Below are 20,437 nucleotides of genomic sequence, written 5' to 3'. Positions count from 1 at the left end.
TTCCTATATTTTTATTTTGCCAGTTGTTGATAAAGCAGGGAGGGGTGATGGAATACATTTACAAAGGACATGGCTAGAAATGGAACCATTGTGTCCTATTGATATTATTGGGTTTGCGTTTTCTCTCATGTTGTCCCAATGGTTCCTGATTCTCTATGCTATATTATGTGTTGATGCCTGATTCACACAAAAGGGCCAAACTGAGCTGTACTGAGCTGGCCTGGTTACGGGTCCACCATAGTTGCTGGAACCATGCAGGGAAGGACTACATAAAAAAATATCCGAGCCGGTACGGTTTGGGTTGGCCCTATAGTGTGGATCAGCCAACCGAGGAGAAAGACTGGCTCCACTCCTGAACAGTTTAATCCTCACTCACTGGCTGGTGAAACTCCAGCAGAGAGCCCGTGCCCACTAGTGTAGTTGTCCAGAGGACATGTCCTCTTTTGTGTGGAGTGCGTTCTGTTTGTAAACTGGCACCACCTCTCACACCACACACACACACACACACACACACACACACACACACACACACACACACACACACACACACACACACACACACACACACACACACACACACACACACACACACACACACACACACACACACACACACACACGCACACACACACACTGCCGCATTGCCATGTCACAGTCCACTTGATTCCTCTTTTGCTCTGGGCATGGTACATGCTGAGTACAAAGAGATATGGACACGCTTTTCTATTTTTGCCATTTAAAGTACAGGACAATGGCATATAACTAATCCCATTGTGAGTGTGTGCATGCGTGTATGTTTTCCTCATGACCTGAAGACTATTTTTTTATTTTTTTAAAATCACTTTGTGTAGATAAAGCATTTCGCTACACTCACCTTGACAACTGCTAACCATGTAGGTGACCAATACAATTTGATTTGATTTAAATATTTAAATTGTTATAGTAAAAAAGTTCCCACCACACAGTGCCATCAGTTTATATCCACGACCGGTTTACCCAACAACCAAATGACACGCCCCCTTATTGAAAGGCAAACGACCCTCCAGCCAATAGGCAGTTAGCGATTTGGCCACATCCCCACAGCATAACGATGTGCTGGGCATCTAACGGGGGTCATACAGATGAATTGGGGGAGCCTCAGACAGTGGTCAAGCATCAAAGTGAAATTGAAAACAAGGGCTGTGTCCCAAATGGCACCTTATTCCCTATATAGTGCAATACCAAAGCCCTATGGGACACTATAGGCCCTGGTCAAAAGTAGTGCACTATATAGGGAATATTGTGCCATTTTGGATGCAACCAAGGACAAACAGCGGGGCCCAATCTGCGCCCGATAAAAGAGAGACTGCACCGGGGAGGAGGCTGTGGGCCCGCTCTGCTGTGCTCAGATAAACATGAAGACAGCGTGGCCATGCATGCCTAATACAGTAAGGTATCACGGTGCCAAGCAGGAGAGGAGACTGGGGAGGTTTTCTAAGGGAAGGGTGTGCAGGGTCGTGTTCATTAGGCACCAAACGGAAAAAAGTTGAGTGAATACAACCTTACTGTGAAATGCTTACTTACAAGCCCTTAACCAACAATGCAAAGTAAGGAAATAATTGCTAAATAAACTAAAGTAAAAAGTGTGATGGTTCAAAGTGCATGTACTTGTTTGTGAGTTTTTTTGGACACGTGCTCAATGCTTAAACCCACAAATACTGAATTCCCATTCAGATTTCATAATGATAGATTATTTGTCCAGTGTGTCGGCACTGTGTTTGTATGTATGCTGTATATGTTGGTTCAAATGTCCGAATCAGTATATATTTTTTAAGGAATGGGGAACTCCCATTTTTTCGCTGATACAGTATATAAAAAAATATATAAAAGTGTATTGGACAGGATTGTGAAATATAGTGAAAAATAAAAAAGAGAGAGAACGCTAAATTAAATGAATCGGATTCGACGTCCGGTGTAGTAGCTGGCTTCAGTAGCGAGGTCAGTGCACAAATCAGCCTTTGCTACTTGACGGTGGCACGGTTGTGATTTAGTGCTATTGGATTTAATGTGCTCTAGCAGTAGCAGCCTGGATGGAGTCGAGGGTTGTGGAGATTTGCCCTGAAACCAGTGCTGCTAACTTGTGCGGCGAGGAATTACACGGGCTTCCGTATGCAACAGCTCACTCTCATGTCATGCTGCTAGAGAGGAACGGGGCCCACCGTACCATTGTGTTATCTGACGAGCTGAGTGACAGAGTGCGAGTGACAGAGTGAGTGAGATTTTCTCTTCCTCCTCCTCCTCTGGCTGTACAAGTTTGAAGTGCATAATATGGCCATCTAGTCAAGACAGTTCTCTCGTCTATTTTGACAGACCAACACAAGGTTAAACTGACTTCATGACTTCAGTTCAATTTCTATAGCTGTCAACTCAGTTCCTTCCCTCTCAGTGTTTCAGCTTAACTGAAGATTTCTCCTTCTCTTCTCCTCTCCTTGGAAGGATTCTACCGGCACTCACACACTTCCATACTAACAGACCTCGGCCAACTTGCATCTTTCAAAATCACATTCTGTAACCCCACCATAGCAAATCAGGCTCACACTTAGCATACACACATTGCACAAAATAATGTGGAATTGTATTTTTCTTGATGTCGTAACTCATTACACAGTAGCCTAAATAAATTACTGCAATGGCTCTAATGTCATGGAACGAAACACAAGTCTGCTAATTTGTAAGAATTTGGTCTGTTTAGCCTAGTTCTATATCATTTAATAATTTGCTTTTGCACTTTATCTACCATTCCCATATACAGTGTAGGAAATTATATGCTGGTATAAAGGATGTCATGCTTAGTGTGTACTGCTTCTTCATTATTCGGCTCACACCTAGGATCGAACCCAGGGCCTAGCTAGAGTCTTACCAGTCGGTGCCATGCGAAAACCTAGCCATTCGCTGGCACAAGTGCGGACACTTCAGGCTGAAGGGTAAATTTCACACATCCCCATGTGCTACACTGGCTTAAATAGTAACAAGGGTTCGATCCTAGGTGTCCTAGGTGTGAGGCGAATCATGAGGAAGCAGTACACACTAAGCAAGCAGTGTGACATCCTTTACACCAGTATGTCATTTCCTCCACTGTATATCCACATGTCGTCCCCCAACGAATGATGCAGCACCCCCCTTGGGCCAATCAGTGTCATTTTGTAAATGGCGATCTCTATATAGCAAGACGCATGATTCACCTAAGTTTAGTCAAAATCAGGCCAGTGGTGTCTGAGATATCGCGTGGGTTAGCTAGAATCATATCCCTGAGCATGTGTGCCAAATTTCATCAAACAGATCAAGATAAATAAATATGTGTCTGTTATAGCGTCACCATGTGGTCGATATTAATGTTATATGTTGTCTTTTACCAAATGTTGTGAAAATACAAATATCCTTGACTGAGTTATGTGCCAGAACACGCCCATGTGAATTTGTATTGGTCAATAGCGACCACGTTTGTTTTAGGTACTAGTCTGGAAAGTATTGCTTTGAGAGACTTTTGTCCATAGATGTCACATATCAAGTTTAGTGCAGATTGGTCATTTTATTGGCACAATTCCACTAGAGGAACTGGTTGTGTTTTTAAGACAGCGACCGATGACACACTTCGACAGTGACATTGTTGTTATCCACTGTGACTGGCATTTTTAAGTATGGAGGAGAGAGATGTGCTGGAGTTACCCGGGCTATTTTGTCCTATTCTTTTAATTTTTGTTCCTGAGCAGCAATGGGGACTGAATGAAAGGAGACAGCTGAAAAGACAGATGGATAAAATACACAACATAAGTTATCATGCGAGGAAAGGATCGATTCAGCCGGTTGAAAGACCAGTTTACGCATAGAAAGAAATGCTCCAGAAAGGTACAGTATGGTTATTTGTTTAGCTAGCTGTTGTGTATCGGTCTTTGTGAATTGTTCAAAACTTATTTGGAATGAGGACAACTGTTACAGTTGCTTGCAATGAGTCCTGCACAAGGTGTGCTTTAGGACCATGCAGACGCCTCCGAGCGGTCGGGTAGGCTGTTTGGAGTGTTTATCCGACTGGATAAAAAATAAATTATAATAGAACCCCCCCCCACTTCTAAAACCAAAGTTGCGCCTCTAAGTAATCAACTATATTATCTCCACAGATGCTATGGTGAATTGATGTGTGTCCCATTAACAAATAAACCATGTTTAATAACATATTTTCTTTCTTTGTGATTTTCTCCCTCTTCTCACAGACACCCAACACCCTTTGGGCAACAAAGTGCCTGGACCATCAACAGAACTACTAACATGACAGACCAAGCCTGGTCCCTGAGCTCAGTGGTTATCGCCCTTTTTTGGTTACTATAACCCCTATCATATGATTTTACCCTTGGGGATTATTAGAGTACTAATATACTGTCTTATGTTAATTTTACCATGAGACATACTGTATGTTCTTACAAGTTCAGTGTTTTGCCCCCTGTGAATAGCCTACTACACGATTGTATCTTCTACGTTTGACCAATGTTTGATTGTTGTTTAAGAAAACTATTCAAATCAATATTTTTTTCCAAAATGTAAAATCAACACAAGTAAGCATGTTGAAGTTTTTCGCAAATAAATCGCGAAATGTACATTATTTTCATTGTTTAACAGTAGGCTAAATTCAACAAACGGTAATTGGAAGCCACATTCACAATGCTTTTGGTGTAGTACAAATGTAATATATATATATTTTTATATACAGTATATAAGAACTTCAGCCAGTTTAGTCTAGTGACATGTCTGCTGTTGCTGTCTGACATCCTTTTATGGCTTGAATAAACTGTCCAAATACAGCTATGAAGCTATGGTTAACAAGGCGGTCTGGGCCATCTCAGCAGCCCTGGCTGTCCTTTCTGCTGCACTGGCTGCTGCCTCATCTTAAAGCAGATGATTGAAGTGCTGATCCTGCTGTTGACGCTGGGCCTCAAGTATCTCCAGGTATCTCATTAAATTCAGGCATTCGTTGGTTGTGCTTGCAGTGTTTTCTCGACCCTGAGAATATATATAGGCAGAAGTAATGACACGTACAAACCTGAAGTCAGTCAGTATGAGTGCATTTTTATTCTCCAACCATGTATTGTCCCATCAAATGTATTAAATCTTATCCAGTAAAGGCCAGTGTGGGGCCATTCAGATCTACCAACCAGATATACCAATGATGCAAATAATGAAGGGCTTGGGTCAGAATAGGATTAATTGAATGAGTGGAAAAGTTTTATTTATATATATATATATATACACTGCTCAAAAAAATAAAGGGAACACAATGTAACTTCAAGTCAATCACACTTCTGTGAAATCAAACTGTCCACTTAGGAAGCAACACTGATTGACAATAAATTTCACATGCTGTTGTGCAAATGGAATAGACAAAAGGTGGAAATTATAGGCAATTAGCAAGACACCCCCAATAAAGGAGTGGTTCTGCAGGTGGTGACCACAGACCACTTCTCAGTTCCTATGCTTCCTGGCTGATGTTTTGGTCACTTTTGAATGCTGGCGGTGCTTTCACTCTAGTGGTAGCATGAGACGGAGTCTACAACCCACACAAGTGGCTCAGGTAGTGCAGCTCATCCAGGATGGCACATCAATGCGAGCTGTGGCAAGAAGTTTTGCTGTGTCTGTCAGCGTAGTGTCCAGAGCATGGAGGCGCTACCAGGAGACAGGCCAGTACATCAGGAGACGTGGAGGAGGCCGTAGGAGGGCAACAACCCAGCAGCAGGACCGCTACCTCCGCCTTTGTGCAAGGAGGAGCACTGCCAGAGCCCTGCAAAATGACCTCCAGCAGGCCACAAATGTGCATTGATATGCCATCCTGGAAGTTAGCATTTTCAATCGCTTTTTATAGTGCCACCATCTGGCCAATCAGTGTAATTTTGTAAATGCCAGATCTCTATGGCATACCCATTATTCACTCAAGTTTTGTCACATTTGGTCCAGTGCTGTCAGATAGGGGGTGTGGGAACGTGCGAAAGGACAGAGACCGATCCACAGTCTCCGCCCCAACTTCATCGTGGGGGACAATTATGGAGTAATTACATGCATAAGAGCTACTTAATGTATAGTGGATCCCAAATTGGTAATCCATTGACAAAGCTGAGGTCGAGAGATCCTCAGGATAATGGATCTACCTGCAATCTCTTTCATTCTTTCTCTCTCCCCCTTTCTCTCTCTCCCTCTTTCCACCTTTTCCCCATCTGCCTCTCTCCTTCCCTACCCCTCTCCCTCTCGTTCCTCTGGTAGACTATCTATCAGGCTATATGGCATGTGCTTAATAACATGAAAGGCTTTGTAATGGCCCCACTACATGTCCGTAATTGCAGTGAACGTAACTTGCAGCAATGAACTCAGCAGCCATTGGCTAGAGTGCTACTGAGCCAATAAAAGGCTATATCCATCCTTGGGAGGGAGAGAGCACATATTCTATGGATTCCCTCAGGTAGCCTATACACTGGGCATTGTGTTCCTAATGAGACACTCTGGAATGGTATGGGCTAATATGAGATGGTTGTAATGACTGCTATGTTAGTATAAGGAAAGGCTGTGACTGTCTGTGTGTTGATAATGTGTCGTAATGATAGAAGGTTGTGTCATACGACAGGGTTTAGGAATCACTAATCATTTTACATACACTACCGTTCAAAAGTTTGGGGACACTTAGAATTGTCCTTGTTTTTGAAAGAAAAGCAAAAAAATGTGTCCATTTAAAATAACATCAAATTGATCAGAAATACAGTGTAGACATTGTTAATGTTGTAAATGACTGTTGTAGCTGGAAAGGGAATATTTTTTATGGAATATCTACATAGGCATACAGAGGCCCATTATCAGCAACCATCACTCCTGTGTTCCAATGGCACATTGTGTTAGCTAATCCAAGTTGATCATTTTAAAAGGCTAATTGATCATTAGAAAACCCTTTTGCAATTATGTTAGCACAGCTGAAAACTGTTGTTCTGATTAAAGAAGCAATAAAAACTGGTCTTCTTTAGACTAGTTGAGTATCTGGAGCATCAGCAGTTGTGGGTTGGATTACAGGCTCAAAATGGCCAGAAACAAATAACTTTATTCTGAAACTCGTCAGTCTATTCTTGTTCTGAGAAATGAAGGCTATTCCATGCGAGAAATAGCCAAGAAACTGAAGATCTCGTACAACGCTGTGTACTACCTTCACAGAACAGCGCAAACTTGTTCTAACCAGAATAGAAAGACGAGTGGGAGGCCCTGGTGCAAAACTGAACAAGAGGACAAGTACAATAGTGTGTCTAGTTTGAGAAACAGATGCCTCATCAGTCCTCAACTGGCAGCTTCATTAAATAGGACCTGCAAAACACCAGTCTTAACGTCAACAGTGAAGAGGCGACTCCGGGAGGCTGACCTTCGAGGCAGAGTTGCAAAGAAAAAGCCATATCTCAGATTTGCCAATAATTAAAAAAAGAAGATTAAGATGGGCAAAAGAACACAGACACTGGAGAGAGGAAGATTGAAAACAAGTGCTAAGGACAGACAAATCTAAGTTTGAGGTGTTTGGATCACAAAGAAGAACATTCGTGAGATGCAGAACAAATGAAAAGATGCTGGAGGAGTGCTTGACACCATCTGTCTGGGGGTGCTTTGGTGGTGCTAAAGTGGGAGATTTGTACAGGGTGAAAGGGATCGTGAAGAAGGAAGGTTATCCCTCCATTTTGCAACGCCATGTCATACCCTGTGGATGGTGCTTAACTGGAGCCAATTTCCTCCTACAACAGGACAACAACCCAAAGCACAACTCCAAACTATGCAAAAACTATTTAGGGAAGAAGCAGTCAGCTGGTATTCTGTCTATAATGGAGTGGCCAGCACAGTCACCGGATCTCAACACTATTGAGCTGTTGTGGGAGCAGCTTGACCGTACGGTACGTAAGAAGTGCCCATCAAGGCAATACAACTTGTGGGAGGTGCTTCAGGAAGCATGGGGTGAAATCTCTTTAGATTACTTTAAAAAAATGACAACTAGAATGGCAAAAGTCTGCAAGGCTGTAATTGCTGCAAATGGATGATTCTTTGACAAAAGCAAAGTTTGAAAGACACAATTAGTGTTTCAATTCAAAATCATTATTTATAACCTTGTCAATGTCTTGACTATATTTCCTATTCATTTTGCAACTCATTTCATGTATGTTTTCATGGAAAACAAGGACATTTCTAAGTGACCCCAAACGTTTGAACAGTGGTGTATCTGTTAATGTAAAGTGCCCTAATGAACACAACCCAGGTGTGCAGATATGTGAAGCGGCATGTGGTCGTCAAAGATAGAGCGTCTGGAAACACTGTCAGCAATCAAATCAGTGTGTCTTGTGACTGCAATAAGACTGTCTCACCCCTTTATCACATACCTCTCTCACACTGCGTAAGAATACAAGTCGTGATTTCGCTTCCTGTAGCATTAACATCGAGCAGCGTGTCTTTTTTCTATTCCTTTCTCGATCCTCTCTGTTAATCCTGGACTCTGTATATCCGTGCAGCAGCTGGTTAGAAGCTGGCCTTGGTAGCTTGGGCCACATTTTGTCGAGGCATGTAGTGGTAAAATGTCCTAAATGCTTTCTGGCACCCCTGGGATCCCTTAGGTTTAGATTTGGAAGAGCTGATAAGCCAACCCAAAACAATATTTGATTTGATGCTCTGCTGGCTGTGTGAGCCAGACCCGAGCAGCAGCAGCAGCCCACCTCTCTGTAAGGATGCATCCCAAAGGGTAACCCATTCCCTACATAGCACACTACTTTTGACCAGAGCCATATGGGTGGAATAGGGTTGTAGGGAATAGGGTTACATTTCAGATGTAGCCTTAATCATTAGGGCGACTGTCAGGAAAGAAAGGTTTAACGGTTTACACTGGGCTCCCATCATCTGCATCAGTTGCACTTCATGACGGGTGCTTTATTCAGTGGCTCTGGGTTTGGCTCAAAGTTTGGGGCCTGACAGTGGAGAAATGGCACATTGTCAACTTTGCCACACAAGCCCAGGCAAGCAGCAGGCAAGGGTTACTACAAGATAAAAATCCATAGTGTCAATTCTCTCTCAGGGAAAAAGTTGGGTGAAAATGTTTTTAAAATTACTGTCCATGTGAGGTGATGTGCTTGACAAGAAGATATTACAGAATTGGCCCCTTTACCTGTGTTGCAAATGGAAACTGAATACTAATTTTCACTTAATTGATTGTCTGGGCCTGCTTCAACAGAGGGCACTTAGAATTAGCTAAATTATAGCAGGTCAGAATAGTCTTCTTTGCAAACACATGATTTTTGCAAAACCCTGCTTATTCCAGACACCGACAAAATGATATTCAGTGTGGATCCCAGGCTACTGTACCTCTCAGCCCCATATGCTCTCGCAGTCAGATCTCAGTGATCTGCTTTTTGCCAATCCCTTATCCTTCAGTCGTGGACAAAAGGAGGTTGTTATGCACAGTCCATCTCATGGTAAGGACGTGGAAAAGGTCAGACGAGGTGCCGGGTGAAATGGGCTGAGAACCATCCGTCTCTTGTCTCCCAGCCCGAGGTGTCAGCCTCTGCCACGAACACATTGGCTCTCTCTGGAGAGACCATTAGTAAGTTGTCACCTCTCGGGGCCATATATCCACACTCAAATCTAATGCTCACTGAAGCACAAGACGGTTTTGTGTCTGTGTTCTAGTAGACATATTTTGGGTTCCCATGACCATGTTTAGCATTTTTTTTAAATGTTTATTTAACTAGGTAAGTCCCATTTGAGATAGGAATCTATTTTTTTCAAGTGAGCCCTGGCAAAGAGGAAGCTGCAATGTACGATTGGAATGTATGCCGTGGGTTTGTGGGCTCATTCAGCCTGTTTGCCATGCGACGAAACAAATATTAGAGGGAAAATTTGGTTTGTTCTGTCTGGCTGGACAGTGAGCTATTGAGTTTAAGTAAGCTGCTGGTAAACACTTTCAGACAACTGTGCGCTAGGCATAAATGGTAAAATGGTAACAGTCTATCCGAAGGAATATTTGTATTTTTATGTCTGAGTGTTTGTATTTTGAAGCTGTTATCGAGTACCCGCCTGCCTGTTCATGGATGAAATGTGTGAAGAATGCGTTATGTATCCATTTAACATTTAACTAAAAATGATAGATACTGACAAATGACTGTCCGAGATCTCTGTTGTTCGTCAACGAATGTTGAGCCCCATACACAAACATTGGCTCAATATGGTTTCAACAGAGGTGAAATGTGTGTGGCTGGGCCCATATTCAAAGTTTTTGGTGATTTTCTAACAAGAATTATATTCATTTATTTTGTCTCCACCATATTTTTCAGTCACTTGGTATCCATTGTCTTTTCCTACTCCTTATCTTGTTTGAGTCAATCCTCGTAGCGCACTCCTTCGAGGCAGAGACGACAGACAGATGAGAACAGCCCCTTTTCACCACCCTCCATCCAACTTGGCCCTCACTTTCTAACCATTAACTCACATCACATCTGTCCTTTCTCTCCTCCCGCGGCAGGTAGCCTAGCGGTTAGAGCAGTGTTTCCCTAACTTGGTCCTCGGGACCCCAAGGGGTGCACGTTTTAGGTTTTTTGCCCTAGCACTACACGGCTGACTCAAATAATCAACTAATCATCGAGCTTTGATTATTTTAATGGGCTGTGTAGGACTAGGGCAAAAACCTAAACGTACACACCTTGGGGTCCCCAGGACCGAGTTTGGGAAACACTGGGTCAGAGTGTTGCGCCATTAATCGGAACCCGAAAATTACAATCCCCGAGCCGACTAGGGGAAAGAATCTGTCGATCTGCCCTTGAGCAAGGCACTTAACCCTAATTGCTCCAGGATTTCCGTGAATAATGGCTTATCCCTGGCCGTGATCCCCCGCTCAGAGGATGTTTCAGGGGAGTGGGAGATGCAAAAAAACGAATTTCCATTTCACATCACACACTTGTACAGGTTGTACACTTGTACATGTGTGAAACAGGAAACACACTGTATATGCACCCCCTATTTTACTATGTGACATTCCTCCTTTTACCCAAAACATCTCCTCATTAGTCTATTCTCACATGCTTTTGGAAAGGAAGTGAAAAACAAAAAAAATGGCTGAGTCAGAGAAATGTAAGACCATAAGATTTCTGATCTTAATGCTCCTCAGATTCAATGAATCTAATACCAATGTTTCGGTCTCAATAAACCTAAAGGTTCAAATCTGTCCCCTCGTACACATAGGCCCTGATTCAGATTAAGGAAATTATGCCTTTCTTACACACTCCTTTTCATATGCATTTCTCAGTAGTTGGTATTCAGACTTACCTTATCAAGGTGTGTAACAGGCTTTGCAGGCCTGGTTCACTTGCCCATGCGGAATAAATGTAATTCAACTGCTGAAAACCCACTTGCGGCCAACAGATTTTCTCATGGGATTTTCATTCAATAGGATTTTCAGTATATTTATCTTATCTTAAGCCCTCCCTTTAAATACAGTGTACCTTGTTTTAATTAGAATTTGGTCAACAGACTAGAATACATAGAGAGAATAGGTTCAGAAAATAGGGATCAATGAAAGAAATCCATTTAAATATATGCATATTCATCTCCGTTTCAACAACAACTGGTAGAAGACTGATCTTGTAGATTATTTAGGCCCATTTTAGGGTTAGGAAAGTATGTATGAATACATTTTTTTTTAAGTTTCGAGAGACTTCACGCACAAAATATATTGATGAATAAAAAATACTGTGGTGTGATTTAATTCTGAAAATAGCCACATGGTTCTTTAACCTGTGGAAGTGTTGGACGATTAGCGTACAGTTGAAGTCAGAAGTTTACATACACTTAGGTTGGAGTCATTAAAACTCGTTTTTCAACCACTCCACAGATTTCTTGCTAACAAACTATAGTTTTGGCAAGTCGGTTAGGACATCTACTTTGTGCATGACACAAGTCATTTTTCCAACAATTGTTTACAGACAGATTATTTCACTTATAAATCACTGAATCACAATTCAAGTGGGTCAGAAGTTTACATACACTAAGTTGACTGTGCCTTTTAAACAGCTTTGAAAATTCCAGAGGTGTACCTGTGGATGTATTTCAAGGCCTAGCTTCAAACTCAGTGCCTCTTTGCTTGACATCATGGGAAAATCAAAAGATATCAGCCAAGTCCTCAGAAAAATAATTGTAGACCTCCACAAGTCTGGTTCATCCTTGGGAGCATTTTCCAAATGCCTGAAGGTACCACGTTCATCTGTACAAACAATAGTACGCAAGTATAAACACCATGGGACCACGCAGCTGCCATACTGCTCAGGAAAGAGACGCGTTCTTTCTCCTAGAGATGAACGTACTTTGGTGCAAAAAGTGCAAATAAATCCCAGAACAATAGTAAAGGACCTTGTGAAGATGCTGGCGGAAACAGGTACAAAAGTATCTATATCCACAGTAAAACAAGTCCTATATTGACAGAACCTGAAAGGCCGCTCAGCAAGGATGAAGCCACTGCTCCAAAACCGCCATAAAAAAGCCAGACTACGGTTTGCAACTGCACATGGGGACAAAGATCGTACTTTTTGGAGAAATGTCCTCTGGGCTGATGAAACAAAATAGAACTGTTTAGCCATAATGACCATCGTTATGTTTGGAGGAAAGAGGGGGATGCTTGCAAGCCGAAGAACACCATCCCAACTGTGAAGCACTGGGGTGGCAGCATCATGTTGTGGGGGTGCTTTGCTGCAGGAGGGACTGGTGTACTTAACAAAATAGATGGCAACATGAGGAAGGGGAATGATGTGGATATATTAAAGCAACATCTCAAGACATCAGTCAGGAAGTTAAAGCTTGGTCACAAATGGGTCTTCCAAATGGACAATTACCCCAAGCATACTTCCAAAGTTGTGGCAAAATGGCTTAAGGACAACAAAGTCAAGGTATTGGAGTGGCCATCACAAAGCCCTGACCTCAATCCTATAGAAAATGTGTTGGCAGAACAGAAAATGCGTGTTTGAGCAAGGAGGCCTACTAACCTGACTCAGTTACACCAGCTCTGTCAGGAGGAATGGGCCAAAATTCACCCAACTTATTGTGGGAAGCTATTGGAAGGCTACCCGAAACGTTTGACCCAAATTAAACAATTTAAATGCAATGCTACCAAATACTAATTGAGTGTATGTAAACTTCTGACCCACTGGGAATGTGATGAAAGAAATAAAAGCTGAAATAAATCATTCTCTCTACTGTTATTCTGACATTTCACATTCTTAAAATAAAATGGCGATCCTAAACAACCTAAGACAGGGAATTTTTACTAGGATTAAATGTCAGGAATTGTGAAAAACTAAGTTTAAATGTATTTGGTTAAGGTGTATGTAAACTTCTGACTTCAACTGTACGTAGAATTATAATAGGGAGAATGGTGTACAATCCACTGCCTGCACTAACCATGGAACTGTGTGATGACACAGCCAAGCATTTCACCATGCGTCGGGTTTAAACTGTTATGACTTGGTCTGTGCTCGCTCCATAACAATTTAATTAGTCTCTTTTTTTTTTTTTATGAATGTCAACTGTTACTAATGATCCGTGATGGCATTTATGGAGGAAGCAAATTAATTTAAAGTATTCAATGTAAATAAATGGAAAAATAATGTAGGCTTTACCAACTGAAGGGAACTAACAGTAAATTGGCAGTTCAATATGTGTTGTAATTAGGCCTATTGACGGTCAATACTCTAATTGACTAATATTTAACATGATAGAAACAGTAAACAGACAGTCGGGGTAGCCTATAATTAAGGCATTCAAGTGCCCATCCTTGCAAGTTAAATGGTCGTACAATTTTGCATAATGGCACAGCATTTCATAAACTTTACTGTGGGAAAGTTGATATGTTGATATGCTTCAATGTTCTGCAATATGACTGGTTTCACAATTCTCTCCAGCGATTATAAGGTAAATTATAGCCTATCTAAAACAACTGTCATTTATATTTACAATTCCCTTTCCAAACTGACTTCTCATTTACCTGGCTCTTATCAATAGCTCTTATCAAGTTGTAAATTACAGTGCATGGACAATGTTGTTATTTCTATCAAAATAAATCAAGTACACGCTTTTTCCACTTGGAACCAGTGGGTTTAATAGACCTTATTCATGGTGTCCTCTCGTATAAAGTTGGTGGAATTATTAGGAAATTAAGTCAAGGTCAGAAGAAGGCGTATGTGTCGACACACCTCCGATACATCTTAATTTATTCAATCTCCACCCAAAAACGAATAGCAGGTCAGAATGTGCATGGTGAGAAAAGCGTATAAAAAAGGTAATTACGTTCCATTTAAGTGCACTTAACTCCGGTTGGAATTGGGGCCTTAATTTTTAATAAACAAGAGATTTGTCTCTTCATGTATACTGAACAAAAATATAAACGCAGCACGTAAAGTGTTAGTGCTATGTTTCATGAGCTGTTAAAAGATCCCAGCAAATGTTCCATACACACAAAAAGCTTATTTCTCTAAAATCTTGTGCACTAATTTGTTTACATCCCTGTTAGTGAGCATTTCTCCTCTGCCAAGATAATCCATTCACCTGACAGGTGTGGCATATCAAGAAGCTGATTAAACAGCATGATCATTAAACAGGAGCACCTTGTGCAGGGGACAATAAAAGGCCATTCTAAAACGTGCGCTTTTGTCACACAACAATGCCACATATGTCTCAAGTTGAGGGAGCATGCAATTGGGATGCTGACTTGAGGAATGTCCACCAGAGCTGTTGCCAGATAAACATTTAATTATTTCTCTACCATAAGCCGCCTCCAACGTAATTTTTGAGAATTTGGGAGTACATTCAACCGCCTAACAACCGCAGACCACTTGTAACCATGACAGCCCAGGAAGTCCACATCCAGCTTCTTCACCTGCGGGATTGTCTGAGACCAGCCACCCTGACAGCTGATGAAACTGAGGAGTATTTCTGTGGGGAAAAATGTATTCTGATTGGCGGGGCCTGGTTCCCCAGTAGGTGGGCATGTGCCCTCCCAGGCCCAACCATGGCTGCGCCCCTTGCCCAGTCATGTGAAATCCATAGATTAGGGCCTAATGAATGTATTTAAATTTACTGAATTCGTTGTATGAACTGTAACTCAGTAAAATTGTTGAATGTTAAGTTTATATATTTTCAGTATATACAGTGCTTTCGGAAAGTATTCAGACCCCTTGATTTTATCCACATTTTGTTACGTTACAGCCTTAATTTAAAATGGATTAAATAAAAAAGATTCTCAGCAATCTACACACAATACTGTCACGCCCTGGCCTTAGTTATCTTTGTTTTCTTTATCATTTTTAGTTAGGTCAGGGTGTGACATGGGGGATGTTTGTGTGTTTTTGTCTAGTCTAGGGTGTTTGTATTGTCTAGGGGGTTTTGTAGAGTTCATGGGGTTGTGTTCAGTGTAGGTGTTTATGTAAGTCTATGGTTGCCTGGATTGGTTCTCAATTAGAGACAGCTGTCTATCGTTGTCTCTGATTGAGAGCCATATTTAGGCAGCCATAGGCATTAGGTAGGTTGTGGGTAATTGTCTATGTCTTGACGTTAGTTGCTTGTGTCTGCACTTTCGTTTGATAGCTTCACGGTCGTTTGTTGTTTTGTCTAGTTTGTATTAGTGTTCGTGTTCGTTTCTTCTTCTATTAAAAAGAAGATGTATTTATATCACGCTGCGCCTTGGTCCTCTCTTTCACCTAACGACGATCGTGACAAATACCCCATATTGACAAAGTGAAAACAGGTTTTTAGAAATTTGTGCAAGTTCATAAAATGTAAAAAACAGAAATACCTTATTCATAGAAGTATTCAGACCCTTTGCTACGAGACTCGAACTTGAGCTCAGGTGCATCCTGTTTCCATTAATCATCCTTGAGATGTTTCTACAACTTGAATGGAGTCCACCTGTGGTAAATTCAATTAATTGGACATGATTTGGAAAGGCACACACCTGTCTATATAAGGTCCCACAGTTGACAGTGCATGTCAGAGCAAGCCAAGAGGTCGAAGGAATTGTCCGTAGAGCTCTGAGACAGGATTGTGTCGAAGCACAGATCTGGGGAGGGATACCAAAACATTTCTGCAGCATTGAAGGTCCCGAAGAACACAGTGGCCTCTATCATTCTTAAATGTAAGAAGTTTGGAACCACCAAGACTCTTCCTAGAGTTGGCCGCCCGGCCAAACTGAGCAATCGGGGGAGAAGGGCCTTGGTTGTGGAGGTGACCAAGAACCCGATGGTCACTCTGACAGAGCTCCAGTTCTTCTGTGGAGACGGTTGTCCTTCTGGAAGGTTCTCCCATCTCTGCAGCACTCCCCCAATCAGGCCTTTATGGTAGAATGGTCAGACGGAAGCCACTCTTCAGTAAAAGGCACATGGCAGCATGCTTGGAGTTAGCCAAAAGGCACCTAAAGACTCTCAGACCATGAGAAACAAGATTCTCTGGTCTGATAAAACCACTCTTTGGCCTGAATGCCATCATCACATCTGGAGGAAACCTGGCACCATCCCTACTGTGAAGCATGGTGGTGGCAGCATAATGCTGTGGGGATGTTTTCCAGCTGCAGGGACTGGGAGACTAGCTAGGATCGAGGATATGATGGGTGGAGCAAAGTACAGAGAGATCCTTGATCTCTGAAACAAAATGTCAAGAGGTCTGAATACTTTCCAAAGGCACTGCATGTGGCTTCATCACAGCGCTCCCATCAATCATCTAGTGTATATGTAAATCATTGGTTGGGCCACCACAGCTTCAATGCACCTTGGCGTAGATTTTATAAGTGTCTGGAACTCTATTTGAGGGAGTCAACACCATTCTCCCACAATAAATTCCATAAGTAGGTGTTTTGTTGATGGTGGTTGGACTCCCCCTTTATCAGGCCACTCCAGAATCTCCGATAACTGTTCAATTGGGTTGAGATCTGGTGACTGAGGTGGCATATGGTTTACCTCATTTTCAGGCTAATCAAACCATTGTAACCATGCCTCCTGTGGATGGAGGCATTGTCATCCTATGGGGGCATAGCCATAGTATGCCATTTTTATACATGACCCAAAGCATGATGGGATGTTAATTGCTTAATTAACTCAGGAATGACGTCAATGACAGCCTAGGAACAGTGGGTTAACTGCCTTGTTCAGAGGCAGAACGACAGATTGTTTTTACCTTGTCAGCTCGGGGATTTGATCTTGCAACCTTTCGGTTACAAATCCAATGCTCTAACTACAAGGCTACCTGCCGCCCCAGCAATACACTTTGTATCCCGCATTTACTCAAGTGTTTCCATTATTTTGGCAGTTACCTGTACCTTCCGTTTTAAAACTACCCGTATCTCTTCTGCCCATTAAGGGAAGACTGGGAGGGCCTAGAATAGGAGCAACGTATCTGAACTAGAACCAGGACTCCCCTAATGAGCAAACAAAGATCTCTGGGCTCTCTCAGATGTCCCTTTGTGCGATATCTGAAGTGATCCACCCACTTGACCACACTCAACCGAATCCCTCACTTATTTACATAATTATGACCACTGACTCATTTTCATAAGAAAACACTGGCATCTCGAAGTCTACTATCCAATGACCATCCAGTTGAATCATCTATTTGCCCCGGATTTGCATGTTAAGTACATATTTAATAAAGTATGTCCTCGCGAGTGTTCCTTGTTGTCGGTCACTGGGGCATGTGATGAGATGAGTCAGTTCAGAGGGGACGACAGACACCGGGATATTGCAGTCTGAGTCGGACAGAGGCTAATTTCAGACCTGCAGGCCCGGCTCCACAGCGGTAATTGATGGGGAGGGTCATGTTCATGTATGTTTTAGACACGTTTTGGGCATTCATGTTTTAAAATGATTTTTAAAATGATATTTCAGTATGTTGATATCCATTTGGTGCATAATGAAGACAAACCAGCTCAGCTCTGACTCGGTCTGGCTCCCTTCCCTGACCAAATAGCACTGGGAGCAGGATCTGTGCAGTTTTACGGCTTCTAAATGCTGGTATAGGTGCCAGTGTCTGTCTTTGTCCACACGTTGGGTTGCAGTGTAGTAAACACACACACACACACACACACACACACACACACACACACACACACACACACACACACACACACACACACACACACACACACACACACACACACACACACACACACTACATCTACTGTGAGTCTCCTACAATGACTGATCACAAAGCGTGTAATTTACTGTGCCCTGCTTGATGTCCTGGCTTGTCAGTCCCTAAGAAACCAACCATGTTACCCAGCCACAGAAGCCACAGGTCCCCCCTTCCTCCTTCCCCCATCCCCACAGGGGACTGGACGTGTTACAGTCTCTGCCAATTTCCCTCTCTCTCTTATTTCCCGCAATATTTTGCTTTCCCCCATCCCCCACACCGGCTGTCCCCTCCCTTTAGTCTACCTCTCTGTCCTACTCTCTCTCTCCCTCCTCTCTTTCGCTGCCCTCCTTGGCTTACTTCTACACCTCTTTCCTCCCCCCCATCTTTCCATGCCTGGTTGGTGGGCTTCTGGGATGATTTCTCTGAGGAGGTGCTGTCAGTTCACCTGCTCGCCAAGGCTAAAGGGCTGCTCTCTCAAGACCCAAGGTTCACCGAGTGTCAAGGCTGGCGGTGGGATTATGCAGATCTTAATTCCATCCCTTTCCCACACCTGGGGTTGACAGGGCATGAAATAGGGAAAGCGTTCACTGCAAAAGTTTCTGCTACGCAAGGAGAGATGCAGCAGGCGGGGAAGGGGGATAGGGGAAGGAGAGAGAGACAGAGATGTGGAAGGGGGGTGAGCGACTGAGGGAGAGAGTTAAAGAGAGGGAGAGAGCAATAAAGAGAGGAAGATAGTGAGCGAAAGAGAAAGCAAAAGAGAGAAAAATACAGAAGGCAGCGATGATGGAGTAAGAGAGGAAGAGCAAAAGAGAGCGGCTCGTCTCTTCCGTCTAAACAGAACAGAGACAGCAGCATGCCACTGTTTTCCTATGATAATTAATCAAGCTTCGCACACTTGCCAGGCTGGCACACTCATTTCATTTCGCCATTTCAGAAATCTCCTCAGGACTCTTTTTCCGAATAAGGCATTTGTTATTAAAAAAAACAAATGGTTCAGGTTACCAGGTTATGGTGACTGTTATATAATGGTTACAATATACATGCATCCACACTCCCTCCTTGAAATTTAAAAAATATATATAACAGAAGTTCGGCTGGATCCTCTACAGGTAGTTTAGGTCATAACAGGTTCTATCTTATCTTATCTGTTTAGTTGTGGGTGAAATATAGATGTCCATTGTATTGTGTAAGCCTTTTAAACAAAGGCTGTAGGGATCAAATATTAGATATTAGAATGTGTTTGCCAAGGTCCAACGATACAAAAGTCAGGTTAGTCTCAAGATCTATATTAACAATATATCCAAACTTCACCTTTTATTAATTTTCTTTCTCACGGAAAAATGTAAGCACAATAACAGATGTCGTAATACAATCTTGCTAAGCGGATGTAAAACGCAGAAAAAAGAAAAATAACTGCTTCAAATGCACTCTGCTGAAAATGCACTTTGCTGCAAATAACAGTGAAAGGTAATCCACAAGCAATGCAATGGTCTTTCTTACCTGATAAAGCCACCATGGAAAAAGCTAAAAGACAAGACATATAGAATCCTTATGAGCTTTGGGAGCATTCTCTGGCTCAGTCTCTCTATCCCTCCCGTTGGATTAACTTGCAAAAAAATTATCTGAGCAACTACCAAATCCACTGAGCGGTTTTTGAGACTAGGCAAAAGGAAGGCATCGTCTCTGCAAGTCTGACAAGAGCTTAGCTTTGGGAAAATAAACTTATCCCACTAAGTACAGAGGGCTGTACAAATCCCAAATCCACAATAGGCTCTTCTTTTTCACTTGTCAGAGCTGGACTGGAGTCACTGGACAGTGCCAGAGGGGGTATGAGTGTGTGTGTCAGTGTGTTTTGGCGGGAGTGTGTGCTATTCTCCTTCTTTCTCCCTCCTTTTTTATGGCCAGCTGCTTGCTCCAGGAATCATAATGGGGAGGATTTAAAGGGACAGTAGCCCCTTTTCTGATCCCTGCCAGAAAGACTGAAATGATCTCTGTGTTGGAGACGGAAGGGGAGGTGAATGGGAGCTAAGGGGGATGGGGTGAGCTCACACAGGTTGGTCATTTGAGAGGTGTGGAAGAGGGAAAGGTTCTGTTGTTTCTCTCCCTTTTTATTAAAATGAAAATATCAGGAGGGAGGAGACTGGCAGAACAAAGAGAGAGGGAGAGGGAGAGAAAGACGAAGAGAGTCAGACAGACAGAAAGAGGGAGAGGGAGAGAGAAAGAGTGTCTGCGAGAAAGAGTGACAGAGGAATAG

The 20,437-nt window shown here is 42.5% G+C and overlaps 1 protein-coding gene across 2 annotated transcripts in view; it reads right to left on the bottom strand.

The window, feature by feature from the left end:
• Window positions 1-20,029, bottom strand: part of LOC139581088 (glycine receptor subunit alpha-4-like) — a 95,099-nt gene extending 75,070 nt beyond the window's left edge. For both annotated transcript variants that reach the window (XM_071410470.1, XM_071410471.1), the window contains exon 1: window positions 19,684-20,029. In XM_071410470.1, the coding sequence (XP_071266571.1) occupies window positions 19,684-19,751 (68 nt within the window). In that variant the 5' untranslated portion in view covers window positions 19,752-20,029. The remainder of the gene's footprint in view (window positions 1-19,683) is intronic.
• Window positions 20,030-20,437: the final 408 nt, after the last annotated feature.

Source organism: Salvelinus alpinus, chromosome 7 (assembly GCF_045679555.1).
Source record: "Salvelinus alpinus chromosome 7, SLU_Salpinus.1, whole genome shotgun sequence".
Lineage (NCBI taxonomy): Eukaryota > Metazoa > Chordata > Actinopteri > Salmoniformes > Salmonidae > Salvelinus > Salvelinus alpinus.
This window is presented reverse-complemented; position numbering and strand designations above follow the sequence as displayed.